At 41.4% G+C, this 16,816-nt stretch overlaps 1 protein-coding gene across 3 annotated transcripts in view; it reads left to right on the top strand.

Annotated features, from left to right (window-relative positions):
• The window catches only part of LOC102214313 (tetratricopeptide repeat protein 28), a 181,830-nt gene that overhangs the window by 105,061 nt on the left and 59,953 nt on the right, over positions 1–16,816 (top strand). For all 3 annotated transcript variants that reach the window (XM_005729441.2, XM_005729440.2, XM_005729443.2), the window contains 3 exons: positions 3,592–3,739; positions 11,573–11,845; positions 13,603–13,733. In XM_005729441.2, the coding sequence (XP_005729498.1) occupies positions 3,592–3,739; positions 11,573–11,845; positions 13,603–13,733 (552 nt within the window). The remainder of the gene's footprint in view (positions 1–3,591; positions 3,740–11,572; positions 11,846–13,602; positions 13,734–16,816) is intronic.

Genomic DNA, 16,816 nt, shown 5'->3' with positions numbered 1-16,816 from the left:
TAAATATAATTGAATTGAATTGAAGTGTTGCTCGGTGTTCTGATCCATTTGGTAGTCGTATATATGTTTTCACTAGATTTTTTTTCTTTAACCCCGAGATCTTGAGGAAAGCTCGACAAGTGGAAACACAGACATGTTCCCAGGGACTGAGGACACCTCTGGGGTTAGAGTGTACAGCCTAAGAAGGGGGCAAGGACATATGCTGAGACATTAATCTCCTAATAGAAAAAGAGCCTCCAACAGCTGGTGTTGCGCCGAATTCACAGTCTTAATCTTGTCAACTTTCTGTTCACTTGCTCTGACTGTGAGCCTTATTGTGAACAACAGAGCTGTCACTTGAAGAAAATTGTCCATGTTTCATTGTAAGTGGCTTGTTAGAGCGAAAGAGCGTATTCAGCGGTGTGCGTGAGCTTATTTGTGTATATGCACAGGGAATGTTGGTTCCCCACAGTGTCTAGCACAGTGTATTGCGGTGATTTTTTGCATCATTTCCCTCTTCCTCCTAAGCATAAAAGCATGAATATTTAAAACTACATCAAACAAGGATTCATGAAATATTAAAATATTCGAGAAAGAAGAAAATCTTTTACCCTGTCTCTTATTCATATGTGTTTTGTAGGCTCTCTCTTTTGCTCTCACACACACACTCACACGTAATCACGCATTTGCACACATGCACATAAGCCCTCTCAGAATTCACCCACGGGTACGAACGACAAACCTTCCCCTCTCTATCCACTCTTCTGTGGTATCAGCACATTGCTGCATTAAGTACAAGACCCGAACATGCAAGAAGGTTCAATAATTCACCCCGGATTGAATTTCTGGCAAAACACATTATTCGAAGTCTTGGTTTGTCGATGTCATGTTGTAAAAAGATGCCAAACAGATGTGTCACGTTTCAGGAGGGCATGTGCTGCATGGGAACTTGGCAGGAGTGACTCTCTTTCTTTCCTGTTTAGGGAGCTGTTTCTTGGCTGAAAGATGAGACGCTGACACTCAGTTGTGCATACAATGTTGTACATTGACAGGTCACAGCAAATCTGCGATGCTGCCTCCTTCTTTGTAATGCTCCCTGTACCGTACCTCTGTTTATTTCTCTTGTCTGGCTAAGAGCTACAGAGGCTGTGCTAATCACTGTAGCAACAGCTCTGAGCAGATGCTGCTGTGTTTTTAGAAAAGATCCTTTTAAGCGTGGATTCAAATAAAAATGTGTAGGGGTAAACATCTTGTTTTTCACCCAAAATGCTTCAATCCGTGCTAACAGCATCGCTAACCTGACGACATTATCTCTGCAGCACTATTTGATTTTGCTGCGTGCTATTCAGTCTTTTACTTGTACGTCAGTTTCGGTTTATCTTGAGCTCTCATCAGTATCACGATCACCATTGTCCCTAATTAGTATTCAGCCACTGCAATGTAAATTCAGTGGAGCCCTCTGTTTTAACAGCGGTACTTGGTTGAATTGACTTGTTGGATTATGCCGAGGCTGAGGTTATGTGACATTTATGTCTTTGTGCAGCCATATGGTGTATTTTGAAGCCCATGGGAGACTAATGGAAGAAGAAATCTTATAAGGCTGTATGGCACATCGATTCTGTCACTTTTGCAGTGATGCATTCAGTGTTGTGCTTCTGTTTTCCAGTATTTCAATGTATTTTCTAGCCGGTCTAGTCTTTCAACCTTATGTAGGACGAGAGAAGCTACAATGAAGTGATTAAAGAAGAGGACGTTTTTTGTTTTTTTTTGGTTTGACTCAAACCTTCCTTTTAAATACATCTTTTTCCCGTCATCTTCTTTCCCCGGTCGTCTCGGTCAGGGTACGGCGCTTAAGAGAATGAAAGGGAGAGCAGTCATATTGTAGGCTAAATCTAATCAAAGGGAGAAGTGCTTTTAAATGTCTTTTGTTCCCTTGGGCAAAACGTTTGTGGGGTCTCTCAATTCTAGCCAGTGCATCCTGCCCAAACTCCACTGCTGCTAGATGCAATTAATATTGAGCGGATTCCCTGAACCGTGCTCCACTCATATAATAACAGTGTTAGAACAAAGGTTAATGCTTTGAATTTAATCTCTGTCGTCGTCATTTTCATTGGAGATGTGATGCAAGTGAGGGGCGGTGGAAATGTTGAAGTGGGGGGCAGCAGGTCTGGAGAGAGATTGGTAGTCAGTGGGGGGTCTCGGACGGAAGCGAAATTAATTACTGGTCTCTGTAAATTCGATGTCATGTCTCATTTTCCCTAATCCTCTCTGCTTTTCTCACTTGCTAGTCGTGCTAACAGAGAAGCTTGGGAAGGCTAATGAAAAGGCCTCTTAGATGCTAATGGCAAATTAGCCCTTGTGTCACTTTTGGAAGCTATGAGTGGAGTTGCTGCCTACCGCGCGAGAAGTTAGCCAGATGGTAGCCTGGACCGCTGCTGCTACCCCTCACACACGAGCCAGTGCACAAAAAACACACCAGCGTAAGGGAGACTTTGGGACTCTTGTCTCTTATTGCTTTGTAGCTGTAAATGTGCGACACGAGCCCATATATGACTATTCTGGGAGACACTTTGCTTTCTCCTGAAGGGGATTTATTGGTTTGGATTGTGAATAATGAGCGCAACGTAGTTTCATCTCTCTTTGCTGGTGTTGTAAGACTGGACCAGAGTCAGGTTTAACAACTCAGTAGGATTTCTGTCTGATCGGGCCTTAGACACAAACATACTGAGTTACTTGCCTGGATGAAAGATCTCTCTGCAGCTAGTGATTCCAAACAGACATGCGGGGGGGGAAAGCACACTTATTGTTGGGGCTTTGGATCGCAGAGACAGCGTCTGTTTTAGGTTTCAGTGTGCACAATGTTCCAAAAAAAAAAAAGAATTAGTCTCTAACAGAAAGATACAATATGTTACAAGTTGCATGCAGTATCTGCCTCATGGTACTGATTTATTATGCTTCCAACAATGTGACTTTCCCAGCTCTGTGAATAAATGACTGGATGACAAATCTGTTTGAGTTCTGTCTCTTTGAAGGCTCTTCCATGTGTCCAAAACATTACGCAAATACATATCTGAAGTTTAAAAAAAAAAAAAAAAAGTATAGCAAAAACAGACTGGGCAGTTGGGTTACTCTTTTACAAGTGTGTACTGTCAAAGAGAATAAGTAATCTGAAGTATTTATGGGTGTTATTTTCTAAACTACAGGCAGATTGAGTAAGTAGTTCTGTCTCATTCCCCTCTCTCTTTCCCATCACTTTTTTTTTTCTAACAGCCAGAGAAATCCCAGCGCTCGACTTGTGCAGTTTACTCCCACAGCAAGGAGAGAGCAAAAAAAATATTGAATAGAAAAACAATCGTTGCTCCTGAGAAGGCAGCCAGCCAGAGTGTAACATGTGCATTTATGTAAAACTTATAATCCAATTAACAAGTACAAAAAAAGCCAGTGATCACTCTATTATGGGAATACAAAGGAGAGAGGTGCCATGTTCAGAAAACTGCTCATGTGGAAAAAATGCTAATGGCGTGAAATGAGTGTGTCTGTGTTTGAATAAAGCCCCATGCTGTGGCAGAAGACTTGAGCACTGATAGCTCTTTTACCTCCTTCTCTCTGCAGGCATACTTCCGACAGGGTGTTGCCCTTCAGTACCTTGGACGCCATGCCGACGCGCTGGCCGCCTTCGCCTCGGGGCTGGCCCAAGACCCCAAGAGCCTACAGCTACTGGTGGGCATGGTAGAAGCCGCCATGAAGTCGCCCTTACGAGGTGAGAAATGTGGCAGGTGAACACGTGCACTCTGTGCGCGCGTGTCAGCAGGTCTTCGTGTGTGTGTGTCACTCTTTTTCTGCTTCACCTTATTCACGTTTCTGTCCTACAGCAGCCTAAAAGCCTGTCTCGGAGATAATCCTCGCTCAGTCAATAAATGCGTTGAGGTGACTTTACCTGTCAGTTTTGTACCTGTTTTGTGGGCAGGCCATCTCTCTATCTGCCCATCTTCCTGTCTTTGTGAGCGACTGGTGGTGTCAAGCACTTACCTTCGGACTCTAAGGAATGACGCCTGCAGCTTCAGCATATCTTACTGTCAGTCAGGCTGACACACATTGATAGCCTGTTATCTTAATGAGCATCCAGCACTAATGCCATTGTCTGTGTCTGCCCCTGTGTAAGCCTTTTTCTTCTTAAAGCTGAGTGGATTTATAAGTAGCGTATTCAGGCCAAGATTGTCACTAAAATGTGGTCTTTTTTTGTTATGCACTGTTATCTGTTGTATCAAACAACTGCAGCGACCTGATTGTCCATGAGTAATCCGTATGGGCCAGCCTAATGAGCCTCAAACAAACCTGGCACCAGTTTTACTTTAGATGACCACTGCGGAGAATTTAATATGCTTCAGATCTAGATGGCACAGATTGCCAGCGTAGACTGTGAGTCATCCTGCAGTCTCGCTTTGTCATCACCTCCTTGCCAAACTCCTCTGATGCCGTGCCTCTGAATAAATGTGGCCTTGTTTTTATAATCCAAAAATTACTGCACTGTGCAGTGGATCAGTAGCTCAGAAGGCCTTTGTTCAGTGAGGAATCAGCATTTCCGTGATTGAATACCGTGCTCCTCTGAATATTCTTGTGCAAATGCGACAAAAAAATATTGCAAAGAGAGAAAAGAATGGAAAGCCCATCTTAACGACAGTGAGCATATAAGCCTGCCATTGGAACCAAAACAAAAAAAGGCTTTGGGTGTGAGCCCAGACCTCAGCATTATGGACCAGAATGGGTCCTCTTAGTAGGGGTAGACCAACATTTAGCCCAAGCCACTTAATCTCTTAATTGTTTACCCTATTTCCCAGAGTGCCAGGCAACCACCAGAGGACCTAATCCAAGGTGTGTTGAGGAGAGGTAGTTAGGTCAAAGGATTAAGAGCAATGATCCTCTCAGAGGGACTCCTGGCACAAGGGGACGATAATCAATGTTACGCCAGCAAACAGGGAGGATAATCAGTGTTACTCAGCCAAAGTCCCCTGATAAGTGAAAGAAAGGTAGGCGAGCATTGCTTTCTCTCCTTCAAGCAGAAAGTGCCATGTTTCTGTCTGCCACGTTTAATAGCCGTGCAGTAATTCAGGATCCAGAGTTCGTTACCTCTGCTGCCATTTTAATTGGAACTAATTAACGCCAAATTATATTTATCAAAACCACTTTAAACACTTTAAAGAAGCATTTATCAAAGTACTTATCAAAATATTGCTTGTTAGTTGTGTAAAAGCCTAATTATATAATCATTGTAATAGGTTTCTTGCTGGCTTGCCTTTGGTGGTAACAACGTTGTTATAACTATGAAAAGTCTTTGGGTTGGCTCAAATTTATCATAGTACAAATGTCTTTGGTGAAAACTGGATACATTTTTTTCCTCATCAGCGTATAAACCATGCAGCTGATGACAAGAAACAGTTGATTATATCTAGCTGTGACTGCAGCGCTCACTTATCTCGGTCATTTATCTTACCGCTGTCGTCTCAACAAACTTATTTTCAGACTGCTCAGATCACTGTTAGGTTTATGGTTTGCCACTGGGTGAAGAGATCCAGCCGATAACATTTATTCAAAATAAACAAATCCCTGAATGAGACAAGAAGAAGGGACCAAAGAGAACTGAATAAAGGCGTTTGTCTTTTGATAAACGATACCGTTTTATGTACAGTTCAACCCAACAAAGGCTTGCTGCACACGTGCAGTTTAGAATCTCCTGTCGTTTTTTCCTATAACATCGACATTGTCCACCTATATCACTGCAGGGCTCGCAAAATTTCAAAATCCCTGGTAGCCCTTCGGGCAGGCACTCTTCAGTTTTTGGTAGCCCAAAATAAATTTAAGTAGCCCGAATAAAAAAAGAGGACAATTTTATACATTTAAGTATAATATTGTAAAGGAAACAAAACATCAATCTAAAAATATTTAAAACACAAATTACAACAACAAATTACAATCATCAACTCAAATATTTGGTTCTAATTGAACAGAAATTTCTATGAACTTGCAAGAACTGTGTAGAACATGAATCAGTGTTCAGTAAGAAGCAAGTGGAACCAAGATCTAGTACATTTGCTTTTTGAAGTTTGCACACATAAATTCTTTTGTCCATGAAACCGAAAAAGCTGCGCTTTCCTTTTGCCTCATAGTCTGATTTGTCATAACTTCTCCGATTTGTGGTAGGCTTTTCTTTGGCTGCTCCTTCTTCACCCTGACCTGTCTTGTTTGGCTCTGCAGAACTAAAATACCTGCGTAAATCCATCTGCTTTTACACATACTTACATAATGATCAGCAATTCTCTGCGCAATCAACATCTATCACATGTTTAAGCTTGCTGCAGGAGATTTCACTTGTCATGTTTGATAGTAAGCTAACGATTGATAAGACGATGCCAGAGGAATTGGTGCGCAATTAATCTGTGACTCACCAATCAGTGCTGCCGCTCTCTACACACAGTTCGCGCGATCGCAAAGTGAAAGCAAAAAACAAAAAACAAGCGCAAACTCAAACGCGATTTCAATGTGTCACATATTGACAGTGGCTCATCGATGACATAATTACTCAGCTACATTTGCGAAAGAATGCAAAAGCATTGACATATCTTTCCTTCCTACGATAGCCCGACGGGCAGGGCTGAGATGGATTTTGGTAGCCCGACTGGAAAAATCGCTAGCCCCGGGACGTCGGGCTAGCAATTTTGTGAGCCCTGCACTGAGTGGCATGAGCAGTGACAACGCAGCCTCTTATGTTTTCGCTAATGTCATCAGAATCAGAATACTTTATTAAACTGAGGGGAAATTGTGTGTTATTATTGTGTTTCAGTCCCGTGGAGAATATTCCTGCTGTTCTTCCTGTTCTCATTCTGTGTCTTGTTTGTTTTCTTCGAGGGCCAGAGAGAATCTTAAGGATCCATTAGTTTTTAATTGTTAATCATTGGGTTATTTTACACACATGCTAACTAAAAAAGGTTTTTCACTTGAAGCTCAGTCCAGTTGAACCATGAAGGACATGGTGTGGCAGCTATTGACCCAGGCTGCTGTTAAAAGATTTTCATTTAACTAGAGTTTCTGGGCACTGTGTGTCTTAAGGCAACTAAGCAGAATACCTGCTAATGCAAAGTACACTTGATTTTATACCATGGGCATCATCTTAAAAATAATAATAGATAGAAAAAGTTGTAAATATTTTTGGTTCAAGTACAGCTAGCAGTTTAAGTATTAGTTAAATGAATGACCTAACCATTGAATGAGGAAGATAAAAGCATGTTAAGACAGCTGTCGTTTGACTGAGGTGTCAGACAGTAATGCTATCTTTTTCTCATGAAAGTTTCCAAAACAACTTTTTAAAAATTCATTTAAACCAAAAAATCGCTCAGAGCCTCATTTAATTATGAAGCAGTCCCAAAGAGCCAGCAGCAAAATAAAAGGGACTGATTGGAGTGAAATCTCCACAGATGAAGACACAGATAGTGGATGTGATATATGAACGCTTAAAAAAATAATGTGATTGCATCGTTCAGTAGTGCGAGGACTCAAAAGGAAAGTGAATACCCTGCTCTGGCTGCATAGTTAATATGGGAAACTGATGAAAAATACGGACAGGCTGCTTAGAAAATCACTGAAATTTGGTCTTACAGAGTGACCAAAAATAGTCTTTATAATGAACAAAGTAATACGGACCATACAAAAGGCTACAGCAAATTTGCTTAGATAACTTAAGGTTTGTTTGAGAAATGGAAGTTAAAAGAAATCTGACAAAATGAACAGAATAAATTGCAGATTTGTACCTAAAAACTAATATTTTTTAATATTTTCTGGAAAAAAACAACCTTCATAAGTACAAAAATCACATTGTTTGACACGACTAACATTACTAAAGTATTAACAGAAGAAGACCACAACATGAATTGGGCAGTATGATTAATTCAGTATCATTAATTCCAAGAAGCATCTTTAATTCTTATATGGGCACTGACGCGTGGTCATGTGGTGCATTTTAACGTCTTCCTACAAGGGGAGGAGCTTAACATTATAAAGTAGTTTGAATATCTTGGTCTTACTTTGGTCTCTAATCTTTAAAAGTCGCCCTTTTTTATGTATACATTTCTTATATTTTTTATAATGACATTCCTCTTAAAGAAACAGGAAATAAGTGAAAGGTATGTGGGTGAAATTGATCTCGGAGCATAAAGAAATGAAGAGATGTTAAACAAAATAGTATCCAAAAGTAGTGACTTATGGGTAAAGTAGTGTGCCAGTAGTGATGGTCTGTTGAAAAAAAACTATGAAGCAATAAATTAGAAATGGTAAGCTGAAAGCTGTCCAAATACAGTTTTGAAATTACTCTTCTGAACATGAAAGGTATTAAAAGGGAATGCTATTCTTTCAGTTTATCTGACAAGGCTGTGTGGGTACTAAGAGGGAAAAGGTTGGAAACCACTGCAGCCTAGCAAGCTGACCTCCCTGGAGAGAGCAAGGAAGGAGGATTTTTATGTATTTATAATAATTTTTTTGTTGCTGAGAGGATTAGTTAGTTTTATTCTGCATTTTTCTTTTTCTCAACAGATTCAGTGAATGATCAAGTCAGACAATGAACTGTTCCTACCAGAAGTTGTTAGTATAGCTTATTTTTTAGGGGTAAAAACTGCATTGTTGACCAATAAACCACAGCGAGTTAACACATTACTGTGTTAATTTCAAAGAAAGTAAAGCAGCCAAAATATTTGATTCCAAACCGAATACACTGCTGGAAAAAAAGAAACACAACTCTTCACAGGGGGCGTTTTTGCCTAACGAACAAAGCGCTGGGTGGCATTGACAGTGCAGGTAAAATATTTTACTTTTAGTCTTTTAATGAGATTTCTTCCACGACTTGTATTTAACTCGTCATAATCACAAATGAAATCCAGCTGGCAGCAAACATTTACATTAATTTCAAAGGGAGAGGATGGTAAAGATAATCTTATCGAGTGATATTGTATCGCAGAGGCAATTTCCATGAAATCGAGGGATTAAAAATTAAAAAGAGTATTTTATAGCTTCACCAGTCCCGCTGATGACACGTGTGCCTAATGCAGGAGGGAGAGTGCATGCCTTATATCTTTATTCACATGAAATGGAAGGCAGACTATGGTGCATTAGTGATACTGTATGCAGTCATGCTCTGCACATATCCAGTCACTAAAGGAACGTATGGCTCTGGCTGCAAAAGCAATATTAAAAGGCAAAAGGCGAGAAAGAGGTACAACGTTATGATGTTCTGTTAGATGTTTTCTGCGACACGAGGGCTGTTATTCTTGCTTCATATACAGTACTGTGGAAAAAATATTCACCCTCTTCCTGACTTCTTATTTTATTGCATATGCATATGTCACATGTGCATGTTTCAGATCATCAAACAAATTTTAATATCGGGTAAAGATCACCTGGGTAAATAAAAAATACAGTTCTTAAATTATGGTTTCATTCTTTTCATTTTTTGGAAAGCTGAGTTTAATTCGACTTGTCACACCAGACCTGCCAGACCTGTTCGATTAAGAAATCTGTTTAATAGAATCTGTCTGACAAAGTGAAGTAGACTAAATGATCTCAAAATGACACACATCATGCCCAGATCTAAAGAAACAGTCTGGATAAGGTTACACAAGCTATTTCTAAGGCTTTGAGCCAGTGAGACGAGGAGCAGCGGTGAACCTTCTCGTGAGTGGCGAGCCCACTAAAATAGCATTTCATAAAAAGAGCATCACACCAACAAACGTGGTGGTGGTAGTGTGATGGTCTGGGGCTGCTTTGCTGCTTCAGGACCTGGACGACTTGCTCTAACAGTGAATTCTGCTCTCTCCCAGAAAATCCTGAAGGAAAATGTCATCGATTTGTGCCCTGAAACTCCAGCAGACCTTGGTTCTGTGACAGGACAATGATCCAAAACACACCAGCAAGTCCACCTCTGAATGGCTCAAAATGAACAAAATGAAGGTTTTGGAGTGGTCTATTCAAAATCCACACTTAAAGAATCACCAGTTATTGCAAACACTTGACCTCCGTTCTTGCTGCCAGGGGTGGCACAACCCGTTATTAGATAGGCGTTTTACCTAACCAATGAAATAATCATCTAAAAACTGCATTTAAAAAAAAAAAATTACAGTTGTTATCTGTACAATAATAAAACTAATGTCATCATCTGAAACAATTACTTGTGACAAATATGCAAAAAAATCAGAAATCAGAACGGGGTCTTTCTCAGCCCTTTTTTCACAGCACTCTCTTGGCCCACGACTCTATTCTCTTAAGCGTTTGTTTGTAAGCCCGTGTATGTGTGTGAAACAATCCAGTCAGATGTTGTCATAACTACCTGTTTAATGAATGAATGCAGCAGCCATGACACCTTTTTAAAAAAGCATTCTCTCAGTGTTTGATTTATGAGTCAGCTCTTGATGTCACTCCGACAGCAATTACAAGCTATGAATGGATATTATATGCACGCACTGTCTCCATAAGCACGACACTCTGCCAAGTCCTGGAACAGAAGCGACGCTCTTGAAAGAGCATCATCAGTTATGCTTTTGAGTGCTTGTGTGAGGATGCATCTCATATTGTGCGTGTGTGTGTGTCTAGGTGAATTAGCATCTGTGGATGTTTCTCAGACTGAGTTACGACGAATTGTAGACTACACATCTGGTCACGCGTACTCGTTTGTACAGGCACGGACTTCTGTGAAGCGCTTTGCCCTGATTAGTAGCAATTCTCCTCGGGACATTTGCAAATACAGGGCCGTGTGAATTTACTCTGATGAATTCAAATGCGTACTTAAACACAGAAGAACGCTAATGCATCAGTAGACGGCAGAAAAAATTGATAACTGGGTAAGCCTCCCTTACTCACCCTTCATGTGGTTTGATGCTCATATCTGCCGGAGGACTTTGCAAGTCTGGAGGGGCCTTTGAATCCCGAATCCCACGTGGCCCACCATTGATTTATGTCATTGTGTGTATTTTCAGCCTCTTCGGAGGTCACCTTTCTGCATCTCCTTTGCTCTGCATTTCTCCACCGATGCTGTTGCTATGCTTCAGCTGCAGTCGTTTCCCCATCACTTTTAAAACTGTCTCAAAACCTACTCATCGTGCGCCATTCCCTTAAATTCCCTCAAATATCCGTACTAGCTGAAGGAAAAGGCACAAATTTGGTTTTGCTCTGTGGTTTGTAAAGACAGTTGCCCCCAGTGGTCTAAACTGTTGCTATTTCTACACAGAACTGTTGGAAATTGCCTCTGATCACTCCAGTCAGAGTGGAAGAACAGAAAAATGGCTCGTATATTGAGTTATTGTTAAATTGTCAGTGAAAGCAGTCAGTCGGGCTGCAGGCTATGCTTACTGAGGCAGACAAAACACAACTGTTACTGGAGGAAAAGTAGAATCCAAATTCAGACAACAGTCACCTTTGTCGGAGACGTTAAACACGTAACAGTTATTGCAGTCAGTGTCAGATATTGGTGCCCATCAGAGTGTCAGAACAAGTTTCTCCATTGGAATAATCTGTAGTCTGTTTCTAATCTTGGCTTGCTTGTGTCTCCCCTGCACAGAGTCTCTCGAGCCCACCTATCAGCAGCTGCAAAAGATGAAGCTGGACAAAAGTCCATTTGTGGTGGTTTCTGTGATCGGCCAGGAGCTGCTGACAGCATGCCACCACACGGCCTCTGTTGTGGTGCTAGAAGCCGCACTGAAGATCGGCACATGCAGCCTCAAGCTACGCGGCTCCGTCTTCTCTGCCCTCAGCAGCGCTCACTGGTCCCTGGGCAACACAGAGAAGAGCACGAGCTACATGCAGCAGGACTTGGAAGTGGCCAAAACCTTAGGTAAGACCCCTGACTCGGGGTGACTGGATGCAGATAATATAGGTTAATATAGATTGCTTAGACACAAAAGTTCCCAGAGTGTGGCATTTCATTATTGTGCCCTATTGTTTAAAATGAAACAATCTTGAACTATAAATAATAGAGAGAAAATGCTCAGATCCTCATAAGCCCTTTGTCATTTTTTCTTGTTAAATTATGTAAACAGCTAATAAATGAGTGAAATCTTTGTGATCAGTCATCATACAGTATTTTGGACTGGTGATGACAGTGTCTGTCATTCAGTCAGCAGCTGTTGGGTGGTTATTAATGAGAATGAACACTGTGGTTTTATGTAATCTTCTAACTTTGTTATTTGTGCCATTGTAAAATTACGAAAGATTTGATCTAATTTGTTTGTTTCTTTAGTTTGTGACCAAATAAAATGATCCCATTAGCCGCAGTATATTTTGTGCTTAAAGTAGATGTAAGCACGAGGACAGTCTGAACAGTGTTTGAGCATTAAGCTTTGGCTGTTAGCGATCACCTTGTCAGTATGTTTAGCCACATAGATTATCACTGTAAGCATTACAGCATGCTAATGCTAGCCCTAATCAAAACGCATTCTTGTCCTCAACTCCAGCCTTACATAACTCATATACTGCGTCTCTGCTTACTTTCATACCTGAGTTGCTCTTGATGCATCCATCGGAGCGTGTGTGCGCGTGTGTGCGCGTGTGTGCGCGTGCGTGCGAATGTTAGAAAGTGCTCAGGCAAAGATAAAAGCGTCGTATGAATGTGTGTGTGATTGGGTGAATAAGACTTGCAGTAGAAAGCACTTTAAGTACTCAGCTGAGAAGGAAGGCGCCATATAAGTACCAGTCCATTTAACGTACCCATGTCACACAAACACAGTTCAAAAATTCGAGGTTCAGAACAAAACAAAAAACTGAAGAGCTTGTTTTGCCCGGTAACGCATAACAGGCACGTGCACTCTACAAAGTAGTCTGTACATGTTCAATGTAGCAAATACTTTAGACTAATTCTTGTGTATCGTGATGAGTTCTAGTATAAAAGTTGTTAGTGTGACCTTCCAGTGAAGTTTATTTCTTTTTTGTCTCTTTTGTGTATCTTTCCATCTGAATATATTCCACTAAAATGGCCAAATTCCAGTCGCTGCTGGGAATTTTCTATTTTGTTTGCTCAAAAAGAAATAACGCCTGCAGTAAGTATGGATTTGCCCGTTTGGGATTAACATATGAAAAGGTGAGAAAGACAGGAAAGGAAAGGGAAAAAACTTCTGAAGGGAAGATAGAAAAAATGATAACAGGGAGTAGCACAGACTGGCTCCACTCTTTTTACCCCCACACAGTTTGACACATGACTGGGCAGCACAGCTGCAGATAAGGAGCTGTGGTTCTCAGGTAGAGCACAGAGACTTGTGCTTTACTTTGGCCCTGTCTGTGGGGCCTCTCTGTCAGGAAGAAATAATAAGGCTTTCCCCTTTCACCCTCTGGAGCATTGAGATCAACACTACCAGCTGTCAGAAAAGGCACTCTACTGTGGAGAACTTATAACGGGTTATAACGGCACTTTCCCTTTTAAGGGTGTGATGGCATGTCAGTGGCATAGATGTGGTTCATCACGTCCCTGTTTGACAGTGACAGTGGAATGATGTGAAATAATCACCGACTGGTTTGCAATCCTCCGAGCTTTACTGTAAATTTTATTTGTTAACTCTTGAAATTTCATTCTCATCCCTTGTGGTTTTCCCTCTTCAGGTGACCAAACAGGGGAATGCCGTGCTCACGGGAATCTGGGCTCGGCATTCTTCTCCAAGGGGAACTACCGTGAAGCGCTGACCAACCATCGCAACCAGCTGGTTCTGGCCATGAAGTTAAAGGACAGAGAGGTAAGAAACGCACAAATTGCAGCAGTCTTGAAACGGATAGAGCGGAATAGCTGTCATCTCAGAGGGCGATAAATTGATGTTACTACCATTCTTTCCCTTTTTCTCTCTCCCTGAGTCTCTTATCATGTTGTAGGTGTGAAATTGTGCTGTGCCTAGCATTCTTCAGCTCTGTCTTTTAGAGGGTACTTGAAGGTGGAGGCTGAAGGTCACAGAGATGCTGCTCCGCTTTGTCTATTTAAAAAAAAGAAAAAAACTGGCGTCAAGTTAATGTAGAGAACAAGTGAAGGTGATGGCGGAGGACGAAGAATGAGGAAGTTGTAATAAAGGGCAGTAGGATAGCCTTGGCAGCTGTTTCTCCTTATTATCAATGCAAAGTATTTATGCAGATATTATGTAGATGTGTATCTGGTTTGTGAAGCAGTAAGTCTGGGACTTTGGAGCATATGCCTGCTTTGGAATGTAATTTAGAGAGATTAAGTTGTTTGAGGCAGCGAGAGAAAGGAGGAGTTGGAAGGAGAGAAGAACATGAAGGAGAGGGAGGAAAAAAGTTGGACAGACTGGTCCACTTTTCTTTCAATTGGTGCCCTCTTTCTCTCCTTGCTCTGTCATCTGCTTCTCTCTCCCTCTCTCTGCGGTCATTGGTGGGGGTTGACAGGTGCTTGTTCCAACACAATTCCTGTCGCACATGCAGAAGAATGGCCTCTGTTTCCCCTTCATTCCTTATCCTTCCCAACAGGCAGGCCTGCTTGTTTATGCTGCCTGATATCGGGAGACATTTAAACGGTCCAGCCAGACGTGGCACAATGCGCCAGGATGAAACTAACTGTTGAAAATGAGGCCAGAGGTGCCCTTGACATCTTTCACTCTCACATTCTGAGGACATGTGCAGAGCACAAGTCAGATTATAAGCCTACAGACGCCAGAGTGAAACCTCTCTGTTATTTGATGTTAGTGAGGGATACAGGCAACACATGTCAGGCGCTGACTGCTCTCAGCTGTTTGACTGTTCTGCTAAAAAGAAATGTTTTGATTATATGAGATATGGACATGAGATAGTTCTTCTGGCCAGAGTTTGTAGTGACATCTAAAGACTGCAGAGAAGTATATCAGACTATCTGCCACTAAGGCCTGTGCTGTCACTTCACTGTCGCTTCTTAAAAGAAAACAGTGCAGAAACAGTGCTTTTATATGTGAAACACAAGTGGGAAACTGACCACTCATGTCTGCAGGAACATCTTTGGGTCTATTGGAGGTCATTGAACAGCATTAATCGTTGCCTCATATGCGCAAGGTCTCGATTGCCCCCTGCACAGCCAGCCCTACTTGCCCCCCTTGTCCTCTTGTTCATCTAAAGGCCCCTTAATCAGAGTCATATGTGTGTCACACCACCTGGTCTCCCTCAGAACACACTGGAGCCGAGTGGAGAGCTCATTACAGTCAGCCTGGTGTTTTTGTTCCTGATGTGGATTTTTTTATCTGGCCTTTCTGAAGCTGAGGTCACTTCCTAGAGGCCCGAGGAAGGATGTTGTTGCTGCCTGGATTTCCAGTGTCTGGCCTGCAGGCTAAGGGTGTTATGAAGGCACTCAAGCAGGAGGTGATGCATAGATTCTCAGGGAACATTGGGAATTTGTGCCATTGGTGACTTGTAACAACTTGAATTGTTTAGTAAATTTCCTGGAGACAATAATGAAATCATCTGGTGAAATGGTTCATTTAGGAAAAAAAATGTTGCGGACAATGGAACTGAGTTAATGTTGGATGTGGGTTTTGATTGCGTTAAGCCTAAGGTTTTAATCATGAAGCTAAAATGCTTGGATCTAATATGGACATGCATGTGTTTATATCCTCTTTTTCCTACGTTTGATAGCACTCTTATATTCAAAATCAAATTCAGGTCATTGCAGCTCCTGGAGGTTTTTCTTTTCCATAGTATTTGTTTTCTGTCTCACCATGGGAACTGGTCCTGGGTGACATCAGAAGCCCAAATCCGATTATACCGGCCCTGATTAGCTGGCATTAGTGATAGCTATGTCAGGAATGACTCCTCCTATATATTAGACTAACACAACTCTACTCAGAAACCTCTTCTTCTTCATCACGGAAACCTATCAGCATCTGTGCTAAAGGTATTAGGGAAGCCTTTCAGCAGGTATCAGTGCTGCTGGCCTGGGAAAATAGTGACTTTCACAAGCTGCATAAGCTTTCTAGCAAGGCCTGATAGTGTCCATAAGCCATTAGTTAGTTATGACTAAATCATGAGTTTAGTGTATAAACTCTCATACGATGTGAAAATGTGTGATTTTTAGGACACTCAGACCTGATGTTAGCTGGTATGCTGTTTGCTTATAACCAGTTATTGTTGTTGTTTAGCCAGCGAGTTGTCAGCTGTTTGGAGATGGGAGGGTCACCGGTCTAGTCTGCTGACAATAAGTAATTGCGGCAATATTGGAAATAAATAAACTTCAATTCAGGAGATGAGGCTGAGGTGAAGATGAGGAAGATGAGGTGGTAATTAGGGATGAGAGAGAGCAGTGGTGGAGGAGGCAGATGAAGAAGTGCAAGAGAACGACATCATGAGAAACGATCATGAAAATATACAAGTACAAATGTCTGACAGTGCTTTTTGTGATTTTTAAATTCAAAGTAACTCATACGGTGTTCTCTCTGTATGGCTGGTCTCTAGCTACATACATAAAACCTGATTAGGTAAAACAGCAATTTCCATCTCAGTCCACGAATACAAGTTTGCTGGGCAACACTGCGGTTCCACCACTGCTATGTATTTTTAATGTATTAGTTCTAAATTTTTGAGAAAGCATCAATTTGTTGGCAGATATAATTACACACTTTTCAATGCTTATTTATGAATAGAATATTATTTTTTCCTGTTAAATACCCTGTAACAACTACTTACTCTACCTCTAAGTATCAATAACAGAGCGTCATTAACTAGGATGCTTTATAAAAGTAATTGGTATGTGTTTTTGGGCTGGTGCTAAGAATCAAAACCTGTCCTTTTCAGTGCTCTGTGGGACGTTTGCTGTCATTTTTGCAGGACCTTTTTTGAGAAGGCTAAGGCAACA

This window comes from Pundamilia nyererei, unplaced genomic scaffold, assembly GCF_000239375.1.
Source record: "Pundamilia nyererei isolate P.nyererei 1_Seehausen unplaced genomic scaffold, PunNye1.0 scaffold00033, whole genome shotgun sequence".
NCBI lineage: Eukaryota > Metazoa > Chordata > Actinopteri > Cichliformes > Cichlidae > Pundamilia > Pundamilia nyererei.
The sequence above is the reverse complement of the archived record's forward strand: the minus strand, read 5'-3'. Positions and strand labels throughout refer to the sequence as shown.